General features: G+C 31.5%; 1 protein-coding gene across 1 annotated transcript; it reads right to left on the bottom strand.

Annotated features, from left to right (window-relative positions):
* Nucleotides 1–4,396: 4,396 nt before the first annotated feature.
* LOC124919552 (ATP-dependent helicase BRM-like) lies at nt 4,397–15,700 on the bottom strand. Its single transcript, XM_047459813.1, has 14 exons — nt 15,144–15,700; nt 12,549–13,841; nt 11,117–12,442; nt 10,886–10,998; nt 10,440–10,527; nt 10,245–10,331; nt 9,991–10,083; nt 9,828–9,911; nt 9,520–9,723; nt 9,071–9,313; nt 7,346–8,902; nt 6,316–6,849; nt 5,734–5,985; nt 4,397–5,208 (listed from the first exon to the last, which is right to left on the bottom strand). The coding sequence occupies exons 1-14, from the start codon at nt 15,318–15,320 to the stop codon at nt 4,603–4,605; spliced, it is 6,657 nt and encodes a 2,218-aa protein (XP_047315769.1). The 5' UTR covers nt 15,321–15,700; the 3' UTR covers nt 4,397–4,602.
* Nucleotides 15,701–20,099: the final 4,399 nt, after the last annotated feature.

Genomic DNA, 20,099 nt, shown 5'->3' with positions numbered 1-20,099 from the left:
ACAACCATAACGAACAAGCAAACGAGATACAAGCGACAAAGGAACCAAACAAACAAAATCCCCAATTCACAAGCCAACAAACAAATCTTAGGAGCTGCAATCAATCAGTGCGGAAGCAAAATAAGAGACATACCGTAACAGATTAATCCTTCGGTGTAGAAGCATAAGAATCATTGCAAAACCCTCGATCCCAACAAATCAAGCCCTTTAATTGAACGGTGGCTTTGATACCATGTTAAGAAAAGAGAAAGTAGGGTTTTATTATTGATGAATAATGTGAAAATAGAAAACAATGAAAGAAATATATAAGCCAACAAAGAGATTAAATAATAAAATATATAAAAGTAAGGTATAAAATGCTAATAGATACTCTGACTTATTTTATCGTAGGATTGGATTAATGATTATGATTGTAATATCTTCTTTCTTTCAATTTAAACAGGATATCAATGATTGTGATAGTAATATATCTTCTTCCTTTCCATTTAAATACAAACTGTGAATTGACAATGTTAATTATTTTCATCATCTGTTAGAATGTTTGGAGATGAAAAAAAAGAGTGCACATTTAAGAAAAAGAAAATAATGTGAATTGGTTGACAAATTTGATTAAATCGTTGATTTTTTTTTTACCAATCACTTGAGTCATACGAATAATACAAGAATCAACTATCATTTCGATGAGAAACGGATTCGACCATAAGAGAATTGAATTAAGTTGAAGTGCAATACAGTCATTAATAGTCACACTAAGGACGTATTTGAAACATGTTTGACAAGTGACTATAAAGGCTGAGGTGAATTGATTTACCTTACTATTGAGGAGGACTTAAGTCAACTAAAAAAATAATAATAATATAAGAAGGTAACATTATTATTAAAAAAAATTTAAGAGACCCACATTGATCCACCCGTTTCATCTATAGTTTTTCTTTATCCATCTTAATTTTTTTTTATAGCTTACTCTAACTCTAATTTCTATATTTATCATTGAATAGAGGTGTCATACATGTAATCTGGCAAGGTTAGATCCTTTAAATAAATATAATTGCCCTTGTTAAGTGATTTTGGCTTCTAATTTGGATTCTTTCTCATGTTAGTTTTAGAAATAAATCATTATTTTTTATATTTATAATGATCTCAAATAGAAAGATTATCTTGAATCTCTATTTTATTTTTTAAATGTTTAGAGAATTTTTGTTTCACTTTTGTTAGAAGAATGACTAATCTACTTATAAATGTCATCCAAATCTTGTCAAAAATACGCGAGTAAACTACAATTGAACATTGAACATTAAACATGTAATTATAATATGAAATTATAGTGTATTGTCAATAATAATAATAATAATAATGTATTCACTTTAAGCAAAAATGTGGTCGAATAATGTTTGCAAAAATGAATTCGCGTGACAAGAATTGTATTTTGGACTTTGTACATGTCAAAAAGGTCATTTTTTAAAAAACATTATCAGAACATCTTTTTGCGTCAAATGATCTCTTTATTAGGGTATTCCTTCAAATTTCCCCCATAATGGTAGGAGATAAAAAAAAAATTAGTTAAGTATTCAGGTTTTGGGTAAACAAATAAAAAAAAACTTATGTTTAATGATTATATGGAAAAAAAATGTTAACAGCTTTAATTTTTTTTTTTCCTTTAGATAAATATGATACAATTACAAGATCATCCATACCCACCATATATTTTTAAGTGACGGCTAAATTTATGAAAAAAATTCATTGAATTTTTTTTTTCATATATATATATATATTTATTTGATAAATAGTTACTTAATTCAAATAGAAAATTAAAAAAAAAATTAAATGGGAAAGTTCCAAATACTTGAATGGTTTTTTAGTGTGACTCCAAATGCAAACTCGTTTGAGTTTCATAACGATGATTGAGGAAGTAGAGCAAACCGAACAAACCAATTAAACGGTGTCGAAAAAATCTCTACAAAATATTTTGAGTGACAGTGAAAATTGTGTTTTCCCGTGGATTAGAAAAAAATGTCGAAAAATGATATACTAAGTGATAACTGACCATTTACGTTTAATGACAACTCATCTATTTTGTTTCTAAGAAAGAGAGGGATACAAACTAGATAAAATATCACTAAAACAATTGAATAATATAAACACAAACGATTCAAAAAAGTTAGCAGTATTATTCGAATTATAAAAATTTGGGACAACAAATTAATCCGACTAAACAAGATAAATGACTGAACGAAGGACAAAACCAATCCAAACTAAAGTTGTGGAAAAATAAAAGATTCGATTCTAAAAAAATCAAAAATCAAAAATATTTTTTTACCTTTGTAGTGAGTTTTTTTAGAGAAAAGAAAATAATAATAATTCAAAAAACAACTTGTTTAATATATTTCAATTGGTTTAATACATTAGCCTAGTTTTTCTGGAATTTTGAATATTTTATTATTCAAGATTCATTTAATGCTTATGAATAATTGATCTTAATATTTTAATTATTATTTTTATTTCACATTTTACATTCAAATTAGTACATATACAGTGCAACAAAACAAATAAAAACAAAATATTCTAAGTTAACTACAACCCACAATAGATCTTTAAATTAAAATAGTTAAGGTGGTTATTCAAGTTTCAATATTAAATAGCATTTAAATTATTTTTTTTTCTAAATTTTGATTTTTTTTTTTTAGTTTACTATACATAAAATTATTTGAAAATTACACATAATAAGAACTCCACTATACATTTATAGTGACTGGGAAAGCAAATAAATCAAAGTTAAAGAAAACTTACAAAAAATAGTGTTCTAACAATCCATTGTCCTACTTAAATATAACTAATAAAATTCTTATTAACACTTAAAGTTGTTATTATGAAAACCATTTTATGTAAGATTGTCTACATATATATATCAATTGTAATCATCAACAACTAGGGGCGTAAGCGATTCGGTTCAGTCAATTTGTTTATAAAAAAAATTTATTTTGACCGTTAGTATCGTTTTTTCAAAATCTCCATCCGTCGGTTGGCGGTTAAAGGTCGATTCAGTTTGATCGGTTATAAAATGGGTTCGGTCGATTGATCAGTTTAATCGTTTGAAAAACAATCAATATATATAATATAATAAACTAAAAAATAAAATAAAAATAGTTGAGTTTTATAAAAATAATAAATATATATAATAAACTAATGAATTAAAAATTAGTTGAGTTTTATAATAAAATTTAATAAATTAAGTAATAAAGTAATTATTTAATTTAAAAGAAAATATATTAAAATATTAGTTAAATCAAAATGAGTTTAAGAAAGAAAAAATATCAAATATAAAAAATAATAAATATGTCGGTCAAGATTCGAAGTTTTAAAAGAAGAAAATGTTAGGTTTATCATTTACCACGGTTAGAAGAAATTTACAACTATATCAAAAACGTATATATATAGTCGGTCGATTAAACCGTCGTTTTCTTATTAAAAAAATTGCCAACCGCAACCTGCCAGAACCACTTCGGTCGATTTATATTTTTTTCAGTCAGTTTTTCAATGGTTCGTTTTTTTTTGTTTTGTAAGATTAATAATAATTTGGAGCAAAATAAAGTGACTTAAACCTTCTTCAATTCACACTCAAACTCATCCAAAAATGAGTTTTTTTATTCCAACTTACACTCAAAATGTGTTTACTCATTTTCTTTTTTAAATTTGATCCTCTCATTATTAATATATTAATATAGATCCTCTATTTTTTTTTTATTAAATAAACAGAGTTAGGAAAATTAATTTTTTATTTATTAAGGTATATTTTTGTTTATGTATATAAATTATTGATTTATAATTAATTTTATCTAATTAATAAAAAAAATATTAAAATTTCATTTAAAAAGTTGATAATATATAAATGATATTAAAAAGATTAAAAAATTGATATAAAAACAATATTTAAATGGATTGGAAATGAATTACAAATTTGATGTTGCTTCCTTTTCTATCTCTAATCAAAAAGTCTTTTAAACACAACTTTTATATTTGAAGTCTTTGTAATATATCCTTTAATATTATATTTATTAAAAAACAGTAATTTTATAAACTAAAAATATCTTAGATTTATTAAAAATTTATATTATTATAAAATATAAATAAAAGTAAACTTACAACTCTTCAAATTATGAAGAACAAAAAAAATAAAATGATGTAAACTATTCTGTTATATCTTTCAAAACATGTAATGAAATATTTTACTTAAAAAACAGTATTTTCAAGAAAATTTATGTTTTCTGGAGTCCTGGCTATCCGGGTCAAAACGAATAAAATCACCCCCCAAAAGGGGGCAAAATTTGTATTGAGGATCAACTGGGTCAGATCATTCCTATTTGCACCTCTTAACACACTCATTTTGGGGCTAAGCCTATAGTAATATTATTCAACATTAGAATAAAAGTATCATATTCAAGTAGATTGAATGATCTTTAACATATTATATCTACATATAAACTATATATGTCAATAGTAATAGACTTACAGACATGCCCGGGCTGACTCTACAAGGACTGACCCGACCCGGCCCAACAAAAGGAGCAGCTAATACGGGCGGGCAAAATATAATTATACACTCTGTCATAAGTGACTTGCCCGCCTCCTACCTGAATCTGTCCTCAATCTCTTAACCGGATTCGCCCAACCCACACCACTATCGCTAGCCTGTTGTTGGATTGAATGCTGACCGCTAGATCTGGTCTCCCTTTGACTTATAGGAGTTGAGCCTGGACTAGCTCGGCCCAACTTCTGAATCGACGATTTCTCCCTATCTTTCCTCTTCTTCTTACATATAACTAACTCCCCTGGATGAGCTAATGCAGCTGCTGCTGCTGCTCGAGTTTCGTCTTGCAGTTGAACATGTTCTCTTCTTGATGAGCTACTGCTGCTGCTACTGCCGAGCCTCGAATATTCCTTCTGAAGTAATTGGCTACGTGTCAACTGTTTCTGAATGGGGGTCGGTCCAGAATGTAGGTCAGGATGATCAGATTCTACGTCGTTGTTGTTTACTGCTCTTTGCCGCTTCCCTTGGCTGCTGATAACTGTCTGCTGCCTTAAAGTTGATGGTGACATCATTGGGCCAGAGAAAGAAACCGAATTTCTGGCTTCTTGGAAATCATCTTCTGGAAATGCAATCTTTAAGATGTCGAAGAACAGTTCGTGCACTTTTCTTGCTTCAGATCTCACCTGTTAATGTTTTTCATTTGCACAAGTTGAGGAAGGTATCTACTAAACTGACAAGAAAATAAACTATTTAACCTGTTAATCTTACTAAGACCTTTTTTTGATCTAGGGTTATTATTTGGGATCATTTTGGGTAAGAAGATTACAAGGAGTGTATAAAAAATGGGTATTTTTGTTAATGATTTGAATAATGTAATTGATGAGTAGATTGAATATAGGGTTATTTGAAATTAATCTCAAGTAACCAACATCAAATTACAAGCCTTGAATTTAATCCAAATAACCCCTCACTTCATCCATCAAATTATTTAATCTATCAACTAAAATACCTACTTCATTTATTTCATTTTCAAATAATAAATACAAACAATGTTTTAGTCATTTAACAAGGATTTTTTTATTTGTTTTAAAAATTGATTTATTTCAAAACGACTTCATAAAACAAACTTTTGGGGGAGGAACACATTTCAAGAACACTATACAAAGTTGAATAATAAACAGGAACTAAAACATTATTATTATATATACCTCATGTGAGAAGCCAAAATACTGCATTGCACTCTTTAGCATGAACTGGACATCAATGACGAGCTCCATCACATTGTTATACTCGAATTTCTCAACCCGTTGATCAATCTTTCTCAAATCTAAAAGGGAGTTACCAACTGAACTAACGTAGCCAGAATTCTCAATCCTGTTCCATAAATCAGTTAACAGGGGAACAATTTGAGGGCCTTCCTTATCTATTCTCCTCTGTAGCTTGCTCATGACATTCTTGCACTGCAAAAAAAAAGTTTGGTGCAAATTATTCCTTGGGCCTTGTTTGATGTGGATTATTTGAGACCACAATCCAATCAACTATCTACTCAATCAAATTATATATTTATACCCCTGATCTCTTTTTTAACTAAATAACCCTTGCTACCTCAAAAACAAGGTTTTTTTGAAATAACCACTTGGTTATTCAAATAACCGTAGACCAAACAAGGCTCAATTATTGATCAAGGTACAACAAAAGAACCAGTAAAAAAAGTGTAGCAGCACCAAAGAGACAAATGTAAGAGCATCAATAATCAGAAATTTCAGAAAATAATAAAAAAGAAAACATACCCTTCTTTGAATGATATCAGGCATCTTACTGCTGCCTATTCCAGACCCACTGTTTTTGGTAAATTTTCCTTCTGAACTTCCGGAAGTAGTAGACAATGTAGTTGATCTACCAACTTTGATTGGAGTATGTGATTTGGATGTGTTTGATAGTTTCCCTGCAGGTGCATTTCTCCTACCTTTTACAGATGAATCATATTGATCATGTTTAGGAACAACACTTGACTCTATAGGTGTTTTGGGTTCTGAGACAGCCGCCGCTTTAAGCTTAGCCTTGTATTTATTGTCCAATTGAAAAGGCAATTGTGAAGAATCGCTCCTACTGAAAGATAATTTTTCATTTGGATATTTCTCGTCAACTCTCTTCACCATAGGACGAGGACGGAGACGGATACTACGCTTCCTTTTTATTTTGGGTTGCAAAACCTGCTGCTCATCTTCACCCTCATCGCGGTCTTGAATCCAGCTTCCTGACTGCTGGGGGTCTAAGGGAGAATCACCAGAGACAGCAATTTCCCCTTCCTCTAAATCATCAGACTGCATAGTTTATAGAAGAAAATTAGGCCTTGTTTGATGTGGGTTATTTGAGATTAATTTCAAATAACCCAACTTCCGATCAATAATCTACTTATTAATCACATCATTCAAATAATAAATTAAAACACCAAAATACACTCTATCTTTTAAAAATAAAAATAATTGTAAATTTACACACAAATAACCAAGATATTGTTTGATGAAGGGTTATCTGAATCTAATCTAAATTATCCCTTATCTCAATCAAATCATTCAAATTAACAAACTAAATACTAAAATACCCTAACTTTAATTTTTAAAACTTTTAAAAGTATTAAATGATAAAGACATTTTAGTAATTTAACACAAATAATACATTTTTTCATCAAATAAGGTTTTCTTATTTTCCAAAATGTCAGATTAATTCAAATAAAACAAACTCTTAATGAGTAATAGCACAAACCAATGATTTTAAACATGAAAGAAGTAAGCAGATATGAATAATAATAACACAAACCAGCTTTTTTGAAAGAGAGCTTGGACGAGCATCTAAAGCAGAAAGCGATCCAAATTTCTGAGAAGATATGGTAGGCGACGCCACCTGCATTTGTTTCCCACTCTCAGGTGATGATCCTGAACATGCAGCTTTTACACGAACCGGATTTCTTCTTGCATTTTCACGAGTGCGATTGGTGTACTCATAACTCCTATTGCAGATTGGAACATCTTCATCTGATTGGTCTTTATTAATATGAAGCCGTTCAACATTGCCACCATTAAATTCTTCGTCTTCTTCAAACTCCCCTACTCCCCCCTCTTCTTCCTGTGGAGAATATCTATTATGGCCTTCCTCAGAGCTAGCTTCAGAGAACTCTCCATTATCATCATCCAACTCCTTGTATATAGGTACTTTTTTACCCTTAGGACGTCCCCTCCTTTTCTCAGGTAAATCAGAAGCAATTCCATTTAAAAAGGTATTCTTTGACGGCTTCTTTGACAATGCCGCAACAGTAGCATTTACCTCTTTGGTAGTGGCTCGAACCCATTTGGGTACCTGATCATACCTTGTCATCTCCCCAGTCCAATCGAATTCTTCATCCATTTGGTCGAAGATCTCAACTTCCGATTCACTTCTCGCAATCATGCGATTCACTTCCTGTAGAGAAGGCACATCATGCAAAGTTTCTTGGTACCTTTCCTCATCATGCAACAAAGTTTCCAAAGTTGAACGTCTCTCTTCGTGAGTAGTCCTCTGGTCAAAACGACCCGCATTGATGACCTCATCCGCCATGTCAATCTTGTACTGTTGGATATTGTTTCTGATAAGGCTCTCAATGGAGCCCATATATCTATCCTTACCAGCTAGGTCATCCTCGGAATCAACTATACCTCCACTTCTAAATTCATCCTCTTTCTGATGGCTCGAGATTTTATCAACCACAGCTTCCATATAAATAACCTTCACTTCTCTTTTCTGCCCAATGCGGTGGGCCCTAGCAACCGCCTGCTCCTCATTTTTAGGGTTTGGATCAGGGTCATATATGACCACAGTATCTGCAGATTGCAGATTGAGACCTCGCCCTGCCGCACGAATACTAAGCAAAAAGATAAAGCAGTCTGTGTCAGGGCTGTTAAAGTCTACAATAGCCGATTCACGATCTTCTAAGGAAGTTGTCCCATCGATTCGTCTGAATACAAGTTGCCGCCACTGCAGATATTCCTCTAAGATGTCAAGAAGCTTTGTCATGGTACTAAAGAGAAGAACACGATGTCCTGTTCTCTGAAGCTTTACGAGGATCCTATCCAGAATCCACAATTTGCCACAGGATTGCACAAGGAAATCCTTGGAGAAGTCATTGAAATAGGGGTAGTTGAGCAATGGATGATTGCAAGTTTTTCTGAGTTCCATGCATCTGTTATTGAGGGTTTTATATGTTTTAACCTGATACTTAGGATTTCTTTCAACCCTGAGCTTCTCTTCTTCAGGATCTACGCGAAGAGTGCCTGTGGATTTAACCCAATCATAAACAGAGCTTTGAATAGCTGACATCCGACACTTCAGAACAATGGAAACCTGTACAAAGTTCATGCACGATACAATTTAGCACAAGAATTAGAAAAAGTCAATAAATGAAAGTAAAATAATTACAGCATATAAAAGAAATAGTAGCTTCAGCTGCTCTATGAAATAGAATAGACTTTACAAAATACACTACAATTAGGAGCAACTATATTAGAATACCTTGGCGGGCAATGAACCTTCTACATCCTCAACGCGACGACGAAGCATGAAAGGCTCCAATATTTGATGAAGTCTATGGATTATGATAACTTTCTTTTCAGTCTCAAGCCAATCATCCTCCACATTATGAGTGGGGACTTCTTTTTGAAATGGTTGTGAAAACCAGTCATGAAATGCTTTCTTGTTATCAAACACCTCAGGAAGGAGAAGATTTAGAAGAGACCAAAGTTCTTTAAGATCATTCTGTGGAAGAGTTGAAACAAAAACTTAAGTTACTCTCATGTGAATTCAGAATTTAAGAAGAGTACGTAGAGATTTTATCTCATGGATACATTGAAATAGCTAGATGGTCATTCCATCGTAAAGGCAAAAAGGTGTAACAAAACTCCATTCAACAAACAAGTTGCATTTACATTTTTTTGCCCAAAAATAAAGTTGTATTTACATACCTGTAAAGGCGTCCCTGTGAGAAGTAGGCGCCTTTGGCAACGATATCTATCAAGATCTCTTGCAAGAACTGATTCCCTATCCTTCATACGTTGTGCTTCATCAATAATGATATATCTCCAATCAACTTTTGATAGTTTTGAGCGATCATACATGATAAACTCGTAAGTCGTCACGAGGACATTGAACTTCATTGCACAAACCTCCTACATTAAAATAACATGTATATTTACAAAGGCAAATAACAAAGTAAAAGAAACTATACAGGCCACCTAATAAATATAAAAAAAAAAACGTCTAGCCATCTTACCTGAGAAAACAATCTCGATCTTTGATCCTTCGTACCAACATAGTAGATGCAGGAAACAGATGGTAACCAAGTGTGTAACTCACTCTAGAAGATCAGACACATTGATGGTATTATGAAATGAGTTGCAAATTGTAATACAAATGGAATAGAAAAGGAACCATACTTTCCAGTTCACCAATACGGCATTAGGAACTATTATAAGATGTGGGCCATTATTTCCTTTGAATTCCATCAGATAAGCAATCAAAGCCATCACCTGTACAGAGAATGGACTATAAGAAGTCTCATCTAACACAAGACACTCAGAGCTGGTACACTAAAGATCATACCTAATAACCCAAGGCATGATACAAATTGCTGCAGGAAACTAGGACAAGGATAAACATGAAAAACTATAACCTAATAACAGTAACTCACCTGTACAGTCTTCCCAAGGCCCATCTCATCTGCCAAAATTCCATTTAACTTGTTGTTATACAAAGAAAGCATCCATTGCAAGCCAACCTGAAAGGAGCGCAGCAGTCAGTCCTTTAAACTCTTATTTGCACCATCAGAATAATACAAATCAAACATGGTCCTGTTAAGGATATGAAACAGGTTTTTGTAACCTACAAGTTGATAGTCTCGTAATGTTCCAGCACGCAACATTGACGGTTGCCTTGTTACCCTTTCATTCACCGCATGTGCAAGGCTGTAATACCTGACAGCAGCAATAAGAAGTGGAATCATGAGACATCTTTGACGCCATCCTAGGGATATATGGTCTCAAGGATACTTTCTGATTAGGTATTATGATGACTATAAAAACATACATATTGGGGATTCTACTACATACTGATCAGTGTTGACTAGATAACTTCTAGCAAATATTCCGTTCAGAAAATTCAAAGGAAAGAAACTTTTCAAAGCACGATTGTGAAAACATGTCATAGAGACTAGATATGACATGATATGAAGTAATCCACATACTAATACTAATCAGTATCACAGCTTAGACACCATTGACTACAATACACTCTATAACACTAAATTAAATCTACTAATGATGACAAACTTACTTGTTTACAGATGAGCCATCCTTGGGTGCATTCATTTCAGAAAATCGATTTCTGATCACCATTTCTTCTCTTGTGCAAGCTGCAGCAGCTCTCACTTCTTCTTCAGATAATCCCTTTACGAACAGCAGGTAAATTATGAAATAAACAAAGCACAGATGTGTAAGAAAGACATAAAGAACAAACTGAAAAGGCTTCAAATTGGATTAGTCAGCTGAGGAAGAGAGTGTGTACCTGAGATCGAGCAGTTAGTGCTGCAGCATTGGCTGCCTCCTCAACGTCCTGGTGATTCTTTGTAGCAGTTATCTTGTTTCCCAGTTTATTGAGGTATTCTTCTGTCTGGGTCAAAAACGATGAAAGAACAGCATATCTCTCAGCAGCAGCACCAGAAATGCTAGTCTGCTGCTCCAGCAACATTTCCCTATACCTCTCAACATCATTATTTTTCAATGCTTCCATCCTTTTGTTTCGATCGTCATCTTTTCTCTTTGAGAATTCCCTCAACATTCTCTCATGATATTTAGCAACTCCTCTATTTCGTGCAGTTCTTGCATCACGAATTGTCCAATGAGCCTCAAGGAGCTTCTTGCGCCACTGAAATATGGACTTAAGCTGCTTCTCTCTCATGACTTTCTGGGAGGCTTGCACTTGTCTAATAAGTTCCATACGCTGACGTTCACAAAGTCGAACAAATTTCCTGTATGGCCTATCAGGCATTGCCATTATCTCCTGCTGCTGTTGATCAACCTCATCCCTTAAGCGTGCCTGACGATCTACTAACTTGAGTTTTTTCTCTTCTATTTGTAATCGCAAAACAAGATCCGGCCTAATCCTTTTCCTCTCTAAGTTCACAGCAAGTAATCCACCAATCTTCTTTAAACTTTCTGCTCTTCTCTTGCCGGGGAAATCACTTCCTTCCTCCAGAAGGATGTCCTTGACATCATATGCCAGTGTCAAGTTACTATCATTGTTCATCATCATCAAGCCCCCAAAGGAGTCATGTTTCCGGGTAAAAAAGGGAAAATCAAACAGAGGCCCATGATATTTTTTGGCAGCGCTGACATCTTTGGGCAGAGAAATATTGCTGCTTTGAACTGAATTTTTGGTTTGAGTATTGTCAGGAACTTGTGGTACAACTGCCTTTCCCTTATCTACCGGTATATCAAGTCTACTGGAAGTTCTCTGGCTACTTCTTTCACCTTCCTGTTCAGGATTGAGGGAAGCAGCAGTAGTCTGCTGCTCATCCTTTCGATTAGAAGCTATTGGTGTCTGATCCTTTGTTACAGATGCCTTACCTTGAATGAACATGGTAACATCAGTTGGTTTTTCCTCAACACTTAATGGTTCCTCCTTTAAGTTCTTAGGTGCACTTGATGATGCTATGACCTGAAGGTTGTTTTCATTTGCTTCCAATGGACTACTTCGGTCTTCTGTAGTTCTCCCACCAGATCTGTCATGATTAGTTGCCAAAGAAGGAGGAATTCCTTGGTGATGTTGCATTTCAAGAGGTGGCGGTGCAATAGCTTGCAGAAGTTCCTGTGGAAGAGTACCATCTCCTTTCTGCCAACAAGCACAAATAAAAGAACTTTTGCATTAGGAATGATGTACTAAACAGCATATGCTACTTATTAAACGAGAAAACTAAATACCAAGACTAAATAAATACCTTAAGACGCCTGAACGCTAATATTTGTGCCTTGAGAACATGTAGTTGTTGTTTACTGAATCCTAAACGCTGAGGCACCTGTGCTGCTCCCTCAGATGAAAAAGGGTCCAGCAAACCCCCTTCTCCAGACCTAGGAGAAGATTGGCTCAACTGTCTGGAGCGTTGCATTTGATATGTTGTTTCTGAACCAGCAACTGGATTTTTCATATTTGACGTATGATCTACACCATGATTCAAACTCGTAGGTAGCTGAGTATTCATCAAGGCTGGAGTCATTCCATTACCTGTCATTAGCTTCTGACCAGGAGGTGCCTGGTTCTCTCTACTATTAGCTGGAAACTGTTGAGCAGGGATACCAGTATAACAGTCAACTGATGCAACATTCTGTGTCATGCCAAAATGAACGGCAGGAGCTGCTTGCCTAGATTTCGCCAGGGAAGACTGCCCTGAAACATTGGTTGAGGAATTACCAGGAAGAGAAGTCTCAATTGCAGCGGATGGTGGAGTAACCTGCTGTTTTGGTACAGAAGCAGGCAAAGTCTGTGAACTCACATTGCTTTCGTTTTGCTTCTGTTGAGCAAGCATTCTAGACTGTACGAATTGTGTCATCATATTAACATTAACAGGATTTGACAAATCTATGTTATGCTGAAAGGCCAAAGCCTGAATTTGTGCAGCCATTGTAGCTTGGCTGTTTGCCATCTTTTGAATGGATGGTTGAGCCAGATGTGTTTGTAAGGGCCTCGAAACATTTCCATGAAGTAATTGTGGCATAGGCTGCATGGGAGGCTTCATATCATTCCTCTGTTCAATGACTATATGTTGAACTTGATCTGCTTGTTTTTCAGATTGAGCAAGACGTTCTAGGGGCTTCTTTGATGATGTGGACTGTGGGTGGTTTGTAGCCTGAATAAACTCTTGCATCTTTAAATTTCCTATATTTGGGTCTTGATCCTTGGCAGGTGGTGGGGGCCCTAACATACCTGTTTTTATTCCTTGTTGGGATTGCGGCCCCATGGCAGATTTTTGCTGGGTTGCCTGAAAAGCATACTGAAGGTATGCTTGATGTAGAGGATTGTGCATTGGATGCTCAATTCCCTGTCCCCTACTTTGACCCTCATCCCGAGAAAAGGCACCACTGCTTTGTTGAGCCAACTCAATGAACTTCCTAGACGGGTGAGACATCTGAGCGGCTACAGAAGGTGAAGCAAAATTGCTCTCACCCAAGGCTCCTTGGAGACCACCAGCTTGGAATGCTAGAATGGACTCATTACCTTCAGGTTTTCTTAAAAACTGTTTTTGCAAAGACTGAAAGTATTAACATGTGATGACTAAAGGCATTGTTGCATGAATAACTCATCCATAATACATAACATAAGAAACAATGCAGGAATTGCTTCAATAAAGATGAAAACATACATGTATAAATGCAGTTACAGAATGATTCCTATATCTCCATACAAGTGAAGCACACACACAAAAAAACTAGATACAATCTAAATAATTATCAGTGGAAACATCCAGATGTCCTTTTGTCAACTTATATACTGGATTACTTAGTGTCTGAAAAGAAACCATGGTTCCAATATGATACAGAATAGTTTGAGCAAACTTCAGTTCAAAGCTAGAAACTGCCAAAAGAGACCATGATAATCTCATTAAAACCTAGTGCTAGAGACTTAAAAGATGTGGACAGATATTGCCATTTGATATTAGATGTATCTTGCAAGAGTATCTAAATATCACAGCAACAAAAAAATATATATATATCATCTGCTAAATCTGGTTTAGCAACAGAAATTACTAGTACAGAGAACAAAAGCTATCTTCAACACTTATTCTGACAAACAATTTTGCAAAAAATCACAATGAAGGTGACTACTGGATCCCTGAGCAGATATGAACAAAAAAACTAAAAACAACACACCAACTTAAGGCACAATTTCACTAAGCTTTCATATCAAATAATCAACATATTCCCAAAAATGCACTCTTTTGGATTGTGCACACATAATTGTAAAAAGGAAAATAACAAGAAACAAAAGTAGAAAAACTATAAATACTGACAATAGACTTTTGCCCCAATAATAGGCAAGCAGGGGTTCAGACAGGACAGTTCATGAAGCTGGCACCAAAATCGTAGGAGAAAAAAGAGCATATGTAGAGTGATAGATTGTTTTAAACAGCTCAAATAATTAAGTTTTACCCACTCATCTATGTAAAGATGTGCCAAGTTGGACCAATGAGGTGTCAAAATGATTGTTTAAGAACATAAATATTATAATTGGACCATTAGCTCCATAAAAGGGTATGTAATAGATTTTGCATTGAACATTTAAGCATAGTAAACTACATTTTAGAGAGAGAATATACAACGGTTAAAATGAATAAATACTGCACACCAGGACTCGAAATCAGTGTCAATGATTAATGTAAGTGAACAAACAAAAGTAACCAGCTGAAAAAGACAAGATTTAGCACTCACAGGCCACAATGCAGCAAAATAAATTTCAAAACTTTAGCTGTTCAATTCATTTAAGTGATCGAATTCAATTTCAAAACTGTGTCATCCATTAGGAGAAATCGGACCCTCACCTGTCTTGGCTGCTGCTGTTGCGGAATGGAATCAAATCCCAACCGCGGTGTAGAAACAGCCGAAGAAGAAGATGATGGCGATGCGGATGAACACGATGGCCCAATAGCCGCCGGATTCCGTCCATTTCCGGGAGCTCCGCCACCAACTCCCTGTTGGTTCCCCCCACCCGATTGCATACAAAAAATACTTTATTTGCACAGAAATCGAAACAGTACTCGAACTATCAAATCCCTTCAAAATCAAGCGGATTTACAAAATCTCTGCCGTTTAAAGACCCTCGGCAGTCCGATCCCGTCGTTCAAATAACATCTCGATTATTTCCTCTATATATACGTACGTAATCACCGTTCCTCTGGGCAAATATGCGAATTTTTGGCTGCAGTAAGAGGATAGTAATTTTGGCGCCAACATGTGGGTCCAATGAGAGATCGATCTTGCAGTCGGCGAGACTCCGAAGGTGCCGGAATCGTCCGATGCGTCTTCTCTCTCACATACACACACAGTTACTCTCTCTCTATCTGGATTTCACACAATCACCATTTCTCAGTTAAAAGGCCAAACCCTAAGCTGTACATTTTATCATTTTACTCGTTATTTCTTATTTCAGTGAACGACCCATTTCCAACCCTTTATTTATATATTTTTTAACTATATTTTACTATTTTAGGTTTCAAATATTTCTATAAATTAATAAACAAAAATCAAAATATATTTGTCCATAAATAGACATAATTATTTAAAATGCACAATATTCGTATATATTTTTTTTGAGAAATGATTAGGTGAGGGAATGACTTGGCATAATCTTGCTGAAAAAATCAAATAATTTCTTTATTTTCTCTATTTCCTCCCACTTTTACATTTTTTAAACCAATGAAGTCATTCCCTCACCAAATTCCGTCTCTCTATCACTCCTCATATTTTTTATAAATTTATAAAATAAATAATTTTGAAATGATATTTGATTTGTTTTACTAAATCTATATATATTATTTTGTAAATTTTAAAATAATTAAAAGTTATTATAAAAAATCTAAAAATCTTACCCAAATTTTAAATGGGTTAATATGGAGTGTTCTAAACATTATTTTCTTTTTCTCTAATTTTAATACATTAAAATTAATTTCTCTATAAATTTCATAGACCATAGCTAAAAAAAATAATTAACAAAAAAAAAAACTTTGAAGAGAAATAATCCTCCTAATCTATTTAGTTGGAACATTAGGGATTCTCATTATTTGGTCAATAATTTGTCAAATGAATAAGGGAGTGTACAATATGGTTCATAATTTCAATATCAATCATTATACAAAATTATTTGATGTTATTAATATTAATTGTGTTTACATTATTATTTGTCATGTATTTTTCTTGAAATGTCTTTTCATACCATAAATGAATCATATAAATAAATGGATTAAAACTATTGAAACTGAAACAAAATCGGTCAAATTAAATCAAATATTAAACTGAATCGTACAAAAAGAAAATCAAATAATAAATTGAATTGCACAAATCGAATTTATTGTGGTTTCTTTTGTGGAACTGATCTCAACGATTTGGTTGATTGATTTTGATCGTTCAAATCGATCAAATTTAAAATAAAAATAAAGGTTATACAAGATAAGAAAAAATATGTGTATTAAAATCAATGAAAGTCATGTTTTATAATTGTCATGAAAAAATTTTGAAATGTCATCATTAATATAAAGACTTCTTAATACATTAACAAGAATATTAACTATTATATGTACTAGACAACTTGGTTTCAATGTTGAGTAAAAAAGAAAATATTTGTACAGTAAAATTTTGGTGTGCAACTTTTTTTTTTTAATATAGTGAATGTAATTCATGATATTGTTGTCACGATATTTTCTATAAATATATATATATATATATAATAATGTTTAATTTAAATTGTTTGATTTGTCGAGTTTATGATTAATTTTGATATATATATATATATATATGAAAATAAATGAATATTTGAGTACGTGGGTTGACCAACTCACACACTTAAAAGGATTAAATATAAAATTAAAAATATTATATATATTTTAAACTTATCTCTAACAAAAACAAGTTTTTATATTTTAAACTCATTTATCTTCCTTGTAAAAACAAGTGTTAGGCTAGGGAAGAGAGATTTTTTTTGTTGGCTGATTTATGTTTTAGCTTACAAAATTTTTTTCTGTAATATTTTAGGGTCCATGACCGAAATTTTTAATGGGCTCAATTTTAGTAATCTAAATTATTTTTGCAATTTTATTTTGTATCATAATGGGAGTTGTTATTTGTTATGTGATGGTTTTATTGAAGAATATGAAAATAAACAAATTAAAGTAACAAAATTTGTGTGGATATATAGACTTTTGGATGTTTGGTACGTGAGTAATGAGAAATGGAATAAATTGAGTTATTTAATTGATGAGTTTCATTCCAACAATGATTTGATTATCTGATATTTAGAAATCATTCATTCCTTTCTAAATTGGGAGATTTAGAAAGGAATGAGTGTGATCTACTATCTCTTTCAGGATGTTCACTCTTTTATCTTTTCTCTCATAATTATAATTATAATTCTAATATTATATATTTTATTCTTTTATAATCATATTAGACGATTCTTTTATAATTATAATAATAATAATTTTTTAATTAATTTATTTAATAAAATTATTTAAATAATATTAAGAAATTATTTAAAATAAAATATAATTAATAAAACAAAAATTTAATAAAAACTAATAATAATATAATCATTTTTATATGATTAATTTTAAATATTATATATTAATAATAATATTATAATAAATTAATTAAAATATAAAAACATAAAAATAAAATAACAATTATATATATATATATATAAAAAAATATTAGAAAAATAAAATATGAAATATTTTAATAAAAAAATATTATTAAAAAATTATACCATGTTATAATATATGTTATTAAGTAAATGTTATATTTAATTTGATTAATTATTAATAATATAATATTTTAAAAACTTTTTCTTATAGTATTTAAGTTTAATAGATTTTTTTTATTTATAATTAGAAAAAAATTGAAACATTCAACAATTTTTATATGTATTTTAATATATATATATATATATATATATATATAATTAATATGATAAGATATTAGATGCTTGGTTTAAAGGAATGAGAATAAGAATGAGATTGATAAATGTGAAATATAAATGAGTATTAAAAGAAATTGTTGTCATATTTGAATACATGTTAAATTTTTTTAAGCAAATTGTTGAACAGATTGTTGATAAAGAGTACATAAATAATAATGCAGAAATGATTATTTATATTTTTGTGTCTCACTTATAAATAATAAATATTAAATCAAGTAATATAATATAAACACACAAATTTTAGCACGAAAAAACATTTCAACAAGAGTAAAAACGAGATCTTTTAAGTCGCTTAAATTATTAACTATATTACTTAAATTGGGTTATACAATGTATTTACAAATTCAAGTTTCAATCTAACAAATTATATAAACCTTCAAAAAAAAAAAAATATAAAAAAAATATTATCATTAAAAATGATAAATACATATAGAAAGTATATTCACCAATAATAAAAATATATAAATTAATATAGGTGTCTAAAAAGTAAAGATAAATTAGTTTTTTCCTCACAGTTGTTTTGTTCTTCTTTGTTCTATCTTGTTTTCAACAAACCCCCTTCGGACTAGGGCTGCTCGACTCGATTTAATATTTATTAGCTTGACTTGAACTCGAACTCGAACGAGTTTATAAATTTGAGCTCGCACTCGACTCGAAATGTTTGAACAAAAATTAAATTTTCAAACTCTAGCTCGAGCTCGAACTCGAACTCGAATCAAATTTATTTGTAAAATTAAAATATCAAATTTTCATACATATTAAACATTTAAAACATGATATTTCAAAACAATCATAACTATTCAAAATTCTAAAACATGATAATCCAAAACATTAAATTATCATTACTAATCAAAATTCTAAAACATAAAATTCAAAAATTAAAGTACAAACATTCAATATTTTAATATTTTTTAACTCATATTCTTCAATCATAAAACACGTACAACTACCAACTACCAATTACCAACTACCAACTACCTGTATTCAATAATATGAAATGTTTAATCTTAAAAATAATTAATATAAAAAATAAATGTTAAAACAAATAACCAAAATTTAACTTATTTTAAGAGGTAGATACAGACAACAAAATTTCTTGGTATGTTATGTAACATAAGAATTTAATAATGAAAACTTACTTTAGTCTTCTTTTTCATTCCATTTATATGTCGAAGCCAATCATTCCCCAAAGTAGAGTTTGCATTGTATTCGTAGATAGTGATGAATATTATCATGACTCCATTATTTTTTTCTCTAAACAAATTATATATAATATATATATCTTTTTTTCTCTCTATATTATATATAATAAATATATTAACTTTTTTTCCTTTAAATATTATATATATATTAAATATATTAACTTTTTTTTCTTTAAATATTATATATATTATACCTTTATTATATAAAATATATACTAATTGTTATATCCATAATATTTATTTTTATTATATATAATATATTAATTTTTTTTTTTATCTCTTTCAATATTATATAATATAAATTTATTATATATAATATATTAACCATTTTTATTTCTTTCTATACTAAACTAATTATTATATCTTTAATATTACTTTTATTATATATCACTAATAGAAAAAGAGGTATCAGTAAGGTGAAAACCGTTACTAAAAGCATCAAAAGCCGTTACTGATAACTATCTGTAACGACGAATAAAACTGTTACCATTCGTTACAAAAACGACCATTACTGAAACTTCTCAGACATCAGTAATGACTTTCGAAAACCGTTACTGAAAGTCCTTGGACAATAGTAACGGTTCTAGCCGAGGTAAAAACCGTTA

Source organism: Impatiens glandulifera, chromosome 1 (genome assembly GCF_907164915.1).
Source record: "Impatiens glandulifera chromosome 1, dImpGla2.1, whole genome shotgun sequence".
In the NCBI taxonomy this organism is placed as follows: domain Eukaryota; kingdom Viridiplantae; phylum Streptophyta; class Magnoliopsida; order Ericales; family Balsaminaceae; genus Impatiens; species Impatiens glandulifera.
The sequence above is the reverse complement of the archived record's forward strand: the minus strand, read 5'-3'. Positions and strand labels throughout refer to the sequence as shown.